Source organism: Ciconia boyciana, chromosome 7 (assembly GCF_034638445.1).
Source record: "Ciconia boyciana chromosome 7, ASM3463844v1, whole genome shotgun sequence".
NCBI lineage: Eukaryota > Metazoa > Chordata > Aves > Ciconiiformes > Ciconiidae > Ciconia > Ciconia boyciana.
Window position 1 is genome coordinate 21887040 of NC_132940.1, and position 14909 is coordinate 21901948.

The 14909-nt window shown below is 38.7% G+C and overlaps 2 protein-coding genes across 5 annotated transcripts in view; one reads left to right on the forward strand and one right to left on the reverse strand.

Annotated features, from left to right (window-relative positions):
- Positions 1–14909, forward strand: part of PALMD (palmdelphin) — a 53545-nt gene that overhangs the window by 28352 nt on the left and 10284 nt on the right. The window contains exons 3-5 of the mRNA XM_072867168.1: positions 1246–1291; positions 6697–6777; positions 12372–12502. Coding sequence (XP_072723269.1) covers positions 1246–1291; positions 6697–6777; positions 12372–12502 — 258 coding nt within the window. The remainder of the gene's footprint in view (positions 1–1245; positions 1292–6696; positions 6778–12371; positions 12503–14909) is intronic.
- Positions 1–14909, reverse strand: part of FRRS1 (ferric chelate reductase 1) — a 71679-nt gene that overhangs the window by 6211 nt on the left and 50559 nt on the right. The window lies entirely within an intron of this gene.

The window sequence follows — 14909 nt, forward strand, 5'->3', positions numbered from 1 at the left end:
CTAGTAATGAGCCTGATTGGCCACCAAGATTCAGGTCACTGTACTGAGATGTAAAGTAAAACCCCTCACCAAATCCTGCTGAGTTCAGTCATCTCAACGAATTAGCAGGGAAAAAAACGAAACATGCTGACTGACTGTCCTGTTGGTGTCCTTACAAAGACTTAAGTTACATGATACTGAGGGTAACAAAGGGATTCCAGATGCACATTACACCTTTATGCTGTTTGAATTCAGCTTTATCTTGCTTAGAATTTTTTCCACACTGGATTTTACTAGAGGCAGTTCCACTTGTTTTGCAGGTTTCCTAGATTGATTTTGGAAGGCTGACTCCCACTCATATAATTGAAAAGGTCAAAGTGTACGCCGTTCCTTAAGGAGCATAATGCTGTTTTCAGCAGAATTCCACCGCAAAAAACCCTTCAAGTCAGCTGAATGGAAATCCAGCTTGAGAGCCACTGGCATTTTAGACTCATCTTGGTAACACTGAAATGATGATCCTGAAATCCTTACTTAGACAAAGCTTCCCCTGAGTCCTAGATAGCTGACCAGTAATTGCACAGATTAACACTTGCATTCAATGACAGATTTGATAGCTTAAAGCTTATTTTACTTAGGTTAGCAGTTCTAAAACATTCTTCCAGCTCTGAATACAGCTTCTCTAAAAATTTCATCTAGGAAACTAAATTAAAACTGCCATCTCAAAAGCACCCATGCCATCTACAGTGCTAACATTACAACAGGTTAAAAGACACAGGTGAAATAAGTTTCATAAGAAATAGGAACACTTAATAAGTTCAAAATATCTCTTTATCACCAGAAGCATAGACAAAGGGAAGAAAGAGAAATAGGAACATAATAAAAGTTTACTTCTACCATGGTCCTGGAAGATTCTGTTTTGGGCATTTAACAGTTAAAGAAGCAATGGCACGCTAACTGAGCACATTAAAACAAAGAGTTGGCAGCTTCTGAAGGAAAAGGGCTTGTGCTCCACTGTTCCAACTTGTCAGTCAACTCATGCCAGCACTCTCCACGTCTGTCTCTTCTACACACCCTCATTACATGTGTCTGTCTGGACTGATCTGCTCATCTGTTCAGGGACTCTCCTGACAAGTCAAAAATTCTGCCTTCTCTCTGCTCTGGAATTGGATCAAATCACCTCAGCTTTTTTTGTAGCCCCACCAGGAGGCTTTTTGCTTATGGTCTCATTCTGTTTTCCTTCACTACTTCTCCGTTTTTGATTTCTAGAATGGAGGAAGCCGAATTGCTGAAAGAAAGATTCCAGGCCATAACAGTAAGTGCTTATAGTTATAACTTGCTTTTTTTTAAAAAAAAAAAAAAAGCTTGGAAGTAGTACTGTGTTAATGAGCTACTGTGTTTTCTGAAGAATTATTTATGCCAGGATGGAAAAAGAAAGAGGCTGAAATTGTTACTTTTTAATTCTGGTTTATAAGCTATTGCTTTAAGACAGCAAAGTTGCCTGTACTGACTTTATTATGGGTTGTATTGCACTTTCAAATTAAGAAAGCATGTGTGCAAATCACCAGTGGACAGTCTAAAATACATATTACTATCATCACAACTGAATGTTTGCCTGAAGGACAGCAGGTCAAAAGGCAGCTAGAGAATTCCAGAACAAATCGATTTTCCCATTTCGCAACAAAACAGAGATGAAAGGTTTTTGGCTTTGCATTGTGGAATTAAATACAATTTCTGAATTATTGATAATCTATCATAAATATTGCTGTCTGAAAAGTAAAAAAGGACAAGCTTGGATTAAGCAAATTCCTACCTGTCATTTTTCAGAGGAGAAAAAAAAAAAAGGACTCAGTGAAGTTTATGCTGAAGACATTAGAAAACGTTTTCCGTTTCTCTTCTAAAGGGAAATCTGATTCAAAAGATTTATGGTGTTTTAAAGGAACTACTGAGTTATTTTTTAAAGGAATATAACCTGATGTAACAAAAATGGCTGAATCCAAATTCTCCTCTGATTTGATCTCCACTGAAACCTATTCAGTTACAAAAGAATTAAACCAAAACAAAATTTGGCCCTTTGGGATGAAAGCAAAGCTGCAGAAGGATCACTCGCTGTCACAGGCAATCTTTAAAAACAAATAGTGGGAACAAAGTTATTTTTCACAGTCTTAGCATGATAGATTAGTTGTGAAACGAACACTACTAGCTGAATAAATGGTGGGCAGAGTTAAAAAAATACCTTATTGGAACCAAAATAAATGTGAGAAGGCATAATTGGAAATCTACAGGAGTTGAATAGGATGGGTTTTAATTACAACACTTGATAAAAGCCAACAGGCCCATTTATCATATTTACTTGAAACCTGACTCAAGCCCACAATAAGGTAGTTTGAAATGTTTTAGAGAATTTAGAGTACGTTTGTTTGTTTAACTGTAATGGTGTTTGCACCAGACTCATAATCTGGACTTTGTCTCTAACGTACTGGCTCAAAAGATAAGAAATGTTTTAGCGTTCCAGAGAAGTCCAGGCCTTGCAATGTTTTATACTTCCTGGTATCTGGCAGGAGGAATGGGGCAGCATGCTTACCTGATGAGGACTCCTATGAACATACTAGGGTTAGCATCCTCTGGCTGCATCTTTGCCTTCAGATGAATACTGGAGAGGTATTTTTTTAAGAAACTGTGACAGCTTCCAGTGTCTTGCATTACAGGAAATAAGAAATCATATTTGGGTTCTGGCCATGACATCATTTATTACACTTGCTGCATAAAGGAACTATTTGCTCTCTACTGTCATCAATTGAGAGCATTTAATTGAAACACTCAGTGTATTTGTTACAATGCACTGCAGAAATGAAGGAGCCTAAATAAGGTGAAGTTATCATCAGGTTCAAGAATCTGCAATATGAGTTGTCTAAGAAAACAACACATTACAATTATAGTTGCGAGTTACTCAGTGGCTCTGGGAAGGTTTGTCCCAAGCAACAAACCTGGGAATTTCAAGTCCTACCTACAAGATATATGTTGTAAAGAATCTAACAGAGGCTAGCAAGAGGCATTCAGAGCAGTAAAAAACTACACTTGCACTAAAACCTGATTGGTTTATGTTGTTAAATGCCTGGACCCTTTACAGTGTCTGGCTCTCACAGAGCCACTAGGGGTTTTCAAATTCTTTTTCATATCTTCTCTATGTAGCAAAGCAAAAAGAAAAACCCTATTACTATTATTATTTTAAGATTTTGATGCTCCCATGGCTCTGAAAAGGAAAATTTTTTCTCTATTATATAGCTTCCACCTGCTCCTGGTGTATATCCAATATAACAAGTAAAAAATAAAATGCATCCATTTTGTTAGAGAGACTGTCGTATTGTAAAATACAAAAGCTTTAGCGTTTGCTGTGGCAAACATGTTGAGACAAAACAGTCAAAGAGGAACCTTCAGCTTAATCCTTTCTCATCAAATCCTCCATTCTATGGGAAAACAAAAATGACAGAAGATTTGAATTATGATTAAAGATTTGAATTATGACATTTCTGTATTCTCATACCATCAGACTAAAGTGTCCATACCTCCAAATAAGACCCCTCAATAACCAAACATTACATCTGGCAAATTATATGAAAACAAAAATACATCAGCTAAAACATTAGCTGCTGCTCCATTGGCCTTGACAGTACATGGCATCTGCCATGGGACCAAGCAGACCAACACTGGCACCACTGTGGAACACTGACACAAACTAATGGACTTGGCACACAAGATAGCTAGCAAGACACTGCTCCGTAGATGCCCTTCCCTTCCTTTCAGATAGATCCAATTTAGAATACAATTCTTTTCTATGCTCAAAAGTCAGGAAAGATCCTTACATGTTTCAGTAGGAGTGAAAATTAGGACCAAGGCTCAAGTCTCACCTTGCACTGATGCACAACAGAGAGGAAGGGATGAAGGTGCTCTTTCATAAAAAGCAAATCTTGCCCACATTAACAAGAGCCTAGTAAGAGAGGATTAGAGGACTTCTGCCAGCAACCTGATTATCTACAGGGGCAGAGTATGAAGTTTAGCAGAAGCATGGATCTCTCAGCTCTCTAGGAATAAACATTTATTCTGTTACACATATAGTCAAAGCTTTGTACAGCAAGACATGATTTGCAGACAAAGGATAGCAGAATACACTGTAGGAAGTGTCCTAACAGGTTTTAAAAATTATTCTGGCAACACAAGGTTCAAAAAGGTTCCTCATACATCTTCCTTGAATTTAGCTTCTAGCATTAGACTTTCAGCTTTCTTTGACTAGATATATAAAGGACAATCTTTTTCAACCTATTTAATCTGGATAGTTGTGTAATGGATGTTTATTACCAACCAGTGAAATTAAAACATGCTAGAACACCAAAGGATACAAGTAGAAAACTTTAACAGAAAAAATATGGTATGCAAAAGAAACATAGACCTCTAACAAGAGAAACAGGCTAAAGTTTCATTACTGAATAGGTTCCTTATTACACAGTTAATTTAAAATGCAGTTATTTGTGCCTTTACACTCTGATTTCTTTCTGCACAGTATTTTTGTTTACCACTTCTCATTTCAGACTGCCCAAACTCTTAGTACACATCTCCACTGGTATAAAAAGAATATTTAAATTGACTTCAAATATTTTTTAATAGTATAAACCAAGTAAAAGTTTCATCTCTGGCTAAGAATCTTATCCAGAACTTCAGTAAAGAGGAAAAAGTGGTTTCCTCAAGAACTGTAACAATCCGTAAGCACAAGCTCTTGTCACACTTTGCTCATTTAATGATGAGTTATTTAAAGTCCATTTATACAATGAGATCAGGAATATTTCCTACTTAAGGAAAGGTGTGAAGGTCAAAGACCAGATGCTATGCCTCCAAAATCAGGACTGGCTAAGTAAAATCCAGCCTAGCAGCTCTTGGATAAAGTCTCTAAAAAGGGACATTGCAGTAAAATTACATATTGTAGTGATCCTAAATCAGTAGCTTTGTTAACTGTATTAAAGAGCATTGGCAAAACTCAAAACCACTACAGAGATGAAGGTGGCATGTATCTTGAGGCAAGATCCCTACCTGCTCTGTGCATTAGAGGCAGACTAACACCATAAAGGAAAAATTGTAAAGTACAGATGGTGTTTATAGATGGCTATTGCACTTTACAGACTGCAAGAGAAGAGAGATCACATATTCATTCATCTACTAAACCCCAGCATATCATCAGTTGCGCTTGGGCAGCCTGTAGTCCTGCCCTCGATCTCCACAAGGCAAGGTGGTTTCTTCTGCTTCCTATCTTCCAACAAAGTGTCCCCATAGCCTGCGGCCCCACTGCTAATTTCTAATGTCCCAGTAACAGTGAAGTGATTCAGCCAAGCACACTACAGCTCTTCCTGTTTCCAAATCCCAGATCCTAGGGAAACAGTGGAGAACAACTCCCAGCCTTATGCCCAGCACTTCCTTCTTACTGACTTTCTACACTCCTTACACACAGCTGGTTCCTCAGGTGAGCTGAAAGGGCAAGTCTCTTCTTATGTTTGTGAAGAACTTAACTCCTTCTTAAACCACGCTTGTCTGAAAACAGACTGTTAAAGAAACCTATCAGTAATCTGTTCTAATTGAAAGGAAAGGGGGATTAGCCTCCACTCAGGAAGCATGTCTGCACAGGACAACAGATTATTTCGTTTACTTCCCTAAAACATACCAAGAAACAAGTGCAAAAGTTGCCATGTCCAATAACAGGATTTTATAGCATTAAGGCTGACCAAGAGAATAGCCTGTTAATACAGTTTGTAAGAGTAAAAGTTAGCTTCCTTTGGCATGATTTCTTTCCGACTGGCTGCTGAGAACATAAAGTACTAAATCATGTTTGGCCTCATATAGAGGAGCCACAAGGATACTCTACATGACAGCAGCTATCCAAAGACACAAGAGGCTCAAGTGTTGCCAGCGTTCAGAAACTGTTCACCATTTCCTTTTTTCTATAATCTGTAGCAAAAAGGGTGAAGGCAGCACTATAATAGATCAGTACTATTTGAGGTTTTTCTTTCTAGAGTTCAGCAGCCATGAAAACAGACTTTGCACAGACAAAAACCTTTGTTTTGGGTTTTGTTTTTTTTTTTTTTTTTAATTGAGAGGCAACAACAACATATATGAAGCACACTACATTTCTCTGTGTTCACCTTTACTGCTATTTGACTAATGAAATAAATTTCTATGTCTTTATTCCTGTTTATTTCAGCTATTAGCCACAAGATACATAAGCTCAGGGCTGGATTCACCAACAGCCCATTTTATTTAGTGATGTATCACAGCTGCACCATGCAGACTCTTTCCTCTCCTAAATTATGTGTGGGCTGCCTTAGGAATTTTGGTCAGGACTTCACTTTGCATGTACAGTTGTGCTCAAATGTTATTTCTTCCTGTTTTCTTCCCCTACCCTTCCCAACAGTAAATTATTTTTAATTTGGATCATCCCTGCGTTGTGGTCATTAACATGTTTAAACATACTTCAGAGAAGAAGTATGGAAACTGTACCTGCATAGGACACGAGTTGTTGCTGCCAAGAATTATGCACTCCCTGAGCGCCATGTAAGCTTTAAAATAAGGCTTTATTTGCATGGATTGATTTCACCCTACTGAACAACACTTGAACAATTTTTTTTTTAGTACAAGTTATTTCTCTAAACAAAGTTTTATTGTTCTTTTAATTTGTAGGACAAAAGAAAACTGCAAGAAGAAATTACACAGAAACGTCTAAAAGTGGAAGAGGAAAAAATGAAACACCAGCATTTAAAGGTAAGTAAAGCGTTGGATTTATGTAACTCAAGATAGCCTCAAGTTGTTCAGCATGAATAAAGGTTTTGGATTTTGGAATGCAAATCTTCATGCATTTAAGTCATGCTTTTACTGTCAAATTTTCACAGCTTTTTGGAGTCTTGCCAGGACTCCATTTGACTTTAATAAGCATCACCTTTTGAAAAAAAATTACACTCAGGAGCTAATGTTATTTGATCACTCTCATGGCATAAAATGAGATCATAACCAGGAATAACTCACAGCTGAAAATTAAGCCTTACATTTCAGACTGGGTGTGTTCACTCCTTAATTCCACTACAGCAACCTTACTTGGTACAGGGTGCAGCACAATCATGAGGTCTAATTGCACTTTTTTCTGGAAAAAAAGCAGCTTATTTTTTATTTGGCTATAGCCTTTTGTCAGCTTGTTTAATGACTCTTTGGTAAAATAATGCTGTTTCTTTGTATATTAAAAAAAACTAAAACCATAAATGCTGCAAATATTGTCCTGAAATATAGCCTGGTAAACTCAGGATTACAAAGTCCAAATACTAAGAAACCAAAAGATCCACCTCTGTAGACACTTGAAATTGCAGCAATTTCTATCCAACACCACCACTCTTTAAATGCCTATTGCAGTTCAGCAGTACATGTCAGTTACGGAGATGAGATGAAATCTGTGCTTCTAGAAATATGCAAGACTTGGTATTTTACATACCCTTTTAATCATGTCAGTGAATACACAGTTGCAAGAAAGATATGTTGAATGCAATACCAGGAGCAAGGTGTGTCTCCTTGAGCAAATGTGGGATAAGCATATTTAAAACAGACTCCTCTTCAAAATAGACACCTGACCTGGCGTTTCACCCACCCTCTTCTTTTGTGTCAAGCCAAAAAAATTAGAAGTTATGATAAACTAGTTCATTGTGCCAGGAATGCCAATGCAAGAGTCACCCATGCTTAGGTTTTATTGGAAGGTAGTGACCGTAAGAACAGGCTTGACCAATTGTGTAATGTCTTGCCTACAAGATAGGGGAATATCTTTTCCAGGTCCTGGAACTAATGAGAGGCAAATATGTGACTGTCTTTCTCCATCTTAGTACACAGTTACATGGAGTACTGCAATTTATGTTTCAAGTTTCCATGCCTGTAAGTTCAGAATGACTCTTTTGCCCTTAAGAAGGATAAACTGATCTCTGTTCTAGACAACCAGCTAATCCTCACTACTGCTGTGTGCAGACAGAGTCCTAGGGCAGTTTCCTTACAGATTTAGTACGTGCCTTCAGCTAACATTAATAGGTACCACAGAGTTAAAAAGTTAAGAAAACAAAAACCCACCTTGCCCTTATTCTGAAGATGTTTTATGGAATTTTACAGAAGCTAAAACACTCCTGGAAAAATATTACTGAAATGCTCTTTTCCTTTGGAAGAGGACATAAGATGTGATTTGTTTGCCTGTTCTATGAAAAATCATACAGATATTATACAGAAAAGTTTTTAAATTAAAATCAGTCATATTGCATATGAGGCGAATCAAGGATCTGTAGAGGAAATTATTCACTTGGCAAAGATGGATGAAGCATACATTTAAAAATATATGTATATGTATGGTGTATAAATACGTAGGTATCATTAGCTATTTGGAGCACCCAAAATGGAGACTACTTTTTCCAACTGAGTACTAAGACAAGCACCTAATATCAGATGCAACATTACTATATGAACATCCTCTGCTTGATGCCCTAGAAGCTTTGTCCTTTAACAAACATTTATGCTTCAGACTAATTCAGGTATTTCAATGGAGTCAAACACCACAAGAATCTAGTGCAGAAATCACTTTAAAACAGATTTAGATTTCTAAAATGTTTAGGCACTTCTGTAAGTTTTATTGAGGGCTCATTTCCCTAGCAAGTCAGCTTGATTTCACTCATTTATACTCCTGCCAGTTATGCATGGTGAAATCTAGAGCTCCATGACCTGTTCAACATAACTCACACCTGTCCCTTAGGAAACTATTGCAGGTTAGTAAATCTCACTGTCATATAGATGTTCCTGTTAGCTGGATATCACTATCCTGTTCCTCATTTTGTCCTTCATTCCTATTTATAACCCTTAGCAACAGGTTTATTAAAAGGTTGTTGTTTTGGTTTGGGGAGCGGGGGGGTGTTGGGGTTTTTTTTTTCTAAAACTTCCTTGTTGTAAATAGGAATCTCTGCTCCAGTTTTCCAATGACTTTGTTTGCTGTCCCCAAGCTAACTTCTTACTAGAAAGAGACAGGTGAGGTATTATAACAGGTCTTAGTTATCCAGGAGAACCATACTGGAAAAGGAATATTGATTCCCTATATGTGTGCCTCTACCACATGAAGTAGGGGACACGCAAGCAAATACAGACACCTGTGTGGATAGGGCTTGATGGACCTGCAAGGGGTAATGGGGACTGCTAGTGAGGGTACAAGGGAAATTTCATCCTCAAGTAATTCTAGATGCACTAGCAACTAATTTTTCCTCCTACCTGGAATCCTTCTCACTGAGGCAACAAGGGAAAGGACCAGACAGAGTTGCTTGAAAAGCATAGTCAGCACTGATTTGCATGTACTTTCCAAGAGCTTTTCTAGTTTAGCTTATTAAGTTTTTGGTTTCTGACATGCCTGAACTCCATTAGTGCTACCTTGTAGGTGCTGGCCGCACACATCCTTATTCCAGGAGTTAACAGTGTTGAACTACACTTTCTGTGAAAACTGCAGAAAGGATTTATGCCTCCCCCAACATGCCATAAGGGGCATGAGAGCGCAAGACCCACAAACTCAAAACACCTGTGCCTTCCAGGGAAGGATGAATCTTTCAGCATTAGTCCAGCCTTGTTAAGGATTACAGTGGAGTTATACCTGGAGTACACATAGGACATTTATTCACAGAATTTGCAGAATATTGTCACAGTACTCCTGATGTGACCATTAACTTAGAAAAGAAAGCAATTGCTTTCCAGCACTCTGGCCATTCCCAGGATCTTATCACATCACAAGGTATAAGTATCCCTTTCTCTCAACATACCAAGCCTAATGCAAAATGAAAGTGCTTTCATATAAGTGCTATAACACATGCACAACCTAGTACTGAGCTAGAGATGCTTTACAGTGGAAAGAAAGGCTAGACAGCAGAAAGAACCCGACAGCCCCAAAGCACTGCTCCTGCACTGGCTTGTGCCGATGCCTCAGTGAAGCAGCCTTGAAACTGTCTGTTGTTCAAAGGCAGTTTCCAAACTATGCAGTATGTCATTCTTCCAAAAGTGGCTAATTAAATTAAAAAGATTACATGGCATTTAGTTGGGAGCAGGAGCAAACTATTCTAGGAAAAGGCAAAAATAACACTATTGTGTTATGTCTGTATTTAGGGAGTTTGTTTTCTTGGGCCTAACTCTATACCTACATGAAGCTTTTGTTGATTTCAGTGGGCGTTATCCGTTTCTGAGGTCTACAGTGCCAGCCCCACTGTAATTCTCCCAAGGAACTGCAGATTTATTTTTGGAGACAGCAATGCTAGACAAATCTAGTTCCAGCCAGGATTAAAATCTCACTTTTCTAGGATCCCTACTTACCAATAAAATCTAAACAGCTTGATTGAAAGGGAATTAATAACTGTGTTCCCTCCAACTTGAGAAAACAGTATTTTGTGGTCAATAAGAGTTATGCCAACACCAGATTACACCTGACCTACCAGATCAGGTAAAACCATTCTATTAAAATATGCATTTATTTCATCTAAGACAACTGCCAGGAAGTGCTGCCAAGTGATTCTACATCCAGAGTCAAGGCTCAGACATCAGTCTTGAGCAGCCCTTGTTTTCCACAGATTTCCTAGGATCCAGTGTCAAGAGAAAGAATACTGTCCCGCAGGGCTAAGGCAACTGTAAACATTGCTCCTACCTTCAAAAAAAAAACCAAACCAAACCCAAACAAACACCAAACCAAACCCAAAAACACAAAAAAACCAAACCAAAACCAAACCACAAAAAAAAAGTACCATAGAGTGCCACAGAATTCCCAACAAGCCTGTTTTAGCCACAGTTTCTATCACATCATGTATGTCACACATCAAGCAAGTTGAAAATTGCATTTCACTGCAATCAGGTCCTACATGCATCCTTCTCCATCAGTTGGGCCTCAGTAATAACCTCGTGTAAAGCATACAGTAAACAGAAAAGTGTAGGAAGCGACAGTTTAAGCGACTCAACACACAGGATGCAGGTAGGGATTTCAACAGCCGCTGCAAGCAGCACTGAGATTAATGCAGCCTTCTCACCAGTGCTGGGCACAGCTCTGCCTCAAAGCTGCAATAGTCAAAATCCAAATTAATCTTCATCCACATCCTACAATCATTGAAACTATATAGGGAAAAACCAAAAAAAAAACCTAACATGGAAATCAGACAGCTCAAGGAATCTAAATTACAAATGGAAAATTCATGGTTAATTAAAAACCTTATATGCATGCTTTTTTCCCCTGTTGAAAGAGTTTTTCTAAGGATGCCTGACTCCCACTTCTTCCCCAAGGCAGCAACTGGATTTATATTCCTGAGTTAGACTGAAGAGAGTAAGAAGAACACAAGAAAGTTTGCATGGTTTACAACCTCTAACCTGCAAATATGAACTTATCTCCATGCATTTTTTTCCCCCACCAGGAATATTTTAGAGACCTCTGATGACTTTCAGATGCCACCTTTCATATTGTAAAGCAGATGTAGGAAGCAATCAGTGCGTACAGATGTATTTTTCAAAACTTGAAAACGCAGCTGAGAGATCTGCTCACCTGTACCCATGCAATACACCCATTTGTAAGCCACTACTGTACAGAAAGAAGTCCACAGGCATTAGACAGGTCAGGACCTAAATATGTAAGCCCTGGATTACCCCTACAACAGCAGTTCTAAATACATAGCAGGTCTGCTGAAACACTAACCAGACATCAGCAACCCATGCTGCACCTTTCCAGTCCCACTCTTACCCCACACATCCTCACCAGATGAAATGCAAGTTCACTACCATAATTACCCAAGTTCCTTGTAAACTCCAGAGGTAGCATTGCATCACTAACTCCCTAGAGATCTCTTCCCCCTATACAACCTTATTTACAGAAACATTTCACCTTTTATACCCCCTCCCAGAATTTATGCAATGCCATGACCCCAGAAATCGGGGCTATTGAAATAAAACTATGGCACTTCAGACTGGGGCCTTTTGCACAAGTCTGTAATATGTACGCTCTGATACAACTGTTTTGCTTTATTGAGGACAAACATACCACTGGATCCATTTATAAATATTAATCTGTTACAGGTAGCAACTGACATCCTCTACCTATTTGTTGGGTGGACTAATAAAATGGGACATTGACTTAAAACCAAACTCATTAAGAACAATCTCAAAACACTAACGTTTTTTAGTATTTCTTTCAGTGGCACTCACCACTGTCAGGGCTTTATGCTAGATACAGCACAAGGATGTGGGTCATGCCTATGGCATCAAGACAAATACAGTAAATGAATGAATAGCCTAACTTTTAAAGTACACTTATTGTCTGTATTTTTCCCCATCAGAAAAAAGCCTTGCGAGAAAAATGGCTCTTGGATGGCCTTAGTTCTCTCGCTCCAAAAGAGCAAGAAGAAATGCAAAAGCAGAATCGGGAGGACCAACAACGGACTCATGAGCTGGAACAAGAAATTTTCAGGTAGGGTAGTACCCCTGCCCTTCTGTCTGGGTTAAAATGGTCCCTTAAAAGTCCTACCTTATTTTGCAGAAGATTAAAATGTCAGCAAGGGCTAAACATATGCAGTTTGATACACAGAGTAAAAAAGCAGTCTTTGTTATATTTTCTGGTTAGCTAGAATTAGAGAATACACAATGCAAGCTTCCATACTGTGAATTTATCAAACTGCACAATAAGTATCTTGGAGAGTATTCATTTCTCTAATTCCAGATACCCTTTTCATGCTATACTCAATAGATGTAAGCCACAGTATATGGGTTTTGCTCCGAGATAGCAATTGTTGAATTAGAATTTCAAAATAACAGTAAATAGTTTTAAAAGTTCTTCAGTTTCACTAGGCCCTGCGCAGCCTTTAATATCTGACTTCTGAGTTATGGTAACACAGCACTTCAGAACAGTACAAGCTGCCTAGCCCCATTAGTATTACTTGCCTTACTTTCACTTATCTTCCATGCTGGTTTGTTCTCAATTTATTCCCAGAAGCCTGTTATAGCAAAGGCCTTTTTCTACCTTTTATTAGAGATGTTCCCACAAATCTCATAGCCTAGTGCCTTCCTACCACATATGGCTAACATCAAACTGCATAGACAGTCTCATATATGACTCCTTTATTTACTATGGACGTGATTCTAGGGTACTTATTAGCTGTAGTTAGCCTTTCCCAAATACCACAGAGCTCTGTACACAATCAGCTCCTTCCCTAGGTCCAGGCATACCGACTGGTACTACTCATTAGCACCCACAGAAAAGATGAAGTGTTCCTGTTTCTTTAGATGCTGGAAAGTTTTATCATCCTTTTTGGAGGCTTCTTCCTCTATTTCAGTTCAATAGCATCTTCCTCCGTACTCTCCTCTTCCTCCACTGTCCTCCTACACACACTTTTGGCAAAGTTGTCACCAAGATTACCTCCTCCAATTATCTCCCACCCACTTCCCTCCTTACTCCATCTCTCTGACACAAACAATAATTCTCTTGGCTGACAGGCAGCAGCCTAGTGCTAGTTTGTTCTATAATTATGGTGACTTCTTGCTTGAAAGCACTTTTCTCAGCAGAACAGCTTTTCACGCACCTCTGGCATTCTTTGTTGCAGTGCTAGGAGGTAGACAGTATGCTCTAAAAACATCCCAGCAGGTTGTGATTATGAAAACATGCAAGAGGGGTCCCTATGACAGTGTGATCACCAGGAAAGAGCCATGAGGGGAAGGAGTGGCTCAGGAGCAACAGGGAAGTTGCATTGAGCAAGTAGCTCCCCACCAGCCCACTGGAAGTTCAGCCCTTCTCCAAGCACTGGGAGGGTAGACTAGATTTGCAAAGTCCTGTTGACTAGGAGTAAGAGCTGGAGGTTTAGCCGAGATCTCCTTTATGCCCTAAGAAATTTGGTGATGGGAGATCTTGAAAACTTTTTTTTTTTTTTTAAGTCTCAGAACCAAGTCAAGAACTGGATTTGGTGTGTGGCTATGCTGGGGGAAGGATGCTTTTATTCTCCTGACATAACCTTACTCTACACTGTTTCAAATTCATTTGACAACACCCAAGTAAAGAACAAGCGATACTGTTATAGTGGAGATCTGTGAATGTCTATGCCACTAAAAAGGAAAGCTACTGAACTCTTGACATACTGAATGCCTTAAAAACAGTGAAATATTTTAGCACAAAGAATACTGTATCTCCAGCATATAAGTCTAGTCTGTCACCTCATAACATACCTTTAGGGTTCTCTGCACCTGAGTCATTGTAATTGAGCTATCTCACAGCAACACTGGCAGTGGGTCCCTCCTGTCCTATCCCTGAGAAGACCTGGAATGCAGGATTAGGACTCAAGAATCTTCCTACAACACTAATTCAGAGATTTCAGCAAATAGGGTTGATTATTCACATACGTAATATCATTTCCTTGTCTTGCAGAATCCTGGGTTTGTAACTACAGCTGTAGAGTCTTTTGATACTGTTTTTGTAATTAGTGTCCTGAATTTGTCATCAGCTCAGTGGCCTTAATTTATTTCCTCAGAGACCAAAACTGAACGCACATCGTGAGCTTTACTTTTATGAATATAGCCATATATATATATATATTTTTTAGCATGACTAGAATTTATCACTATTACAAATAGTAAAACAGTAATCCAGCTGGAGCTTCAAACCCAAAAGACTCCTTTAATTCATGTAGGTAAATTAGTATCACAGAGGAATATCCCCTCTGCTTTAATTCGAGACTGGATCCAAAAGTTGACAAGGGGTTATAAATTTCAAGGTTTATCTGAATTAGAACCTTCCAGGTCTTTTAAAAGATGCCCATAGGCATTTAAAGGAAGATTTCTAAATGCATTTGTGCTTTAAGGAAGGAGAAATGAAAGTGCCAAACCCATCA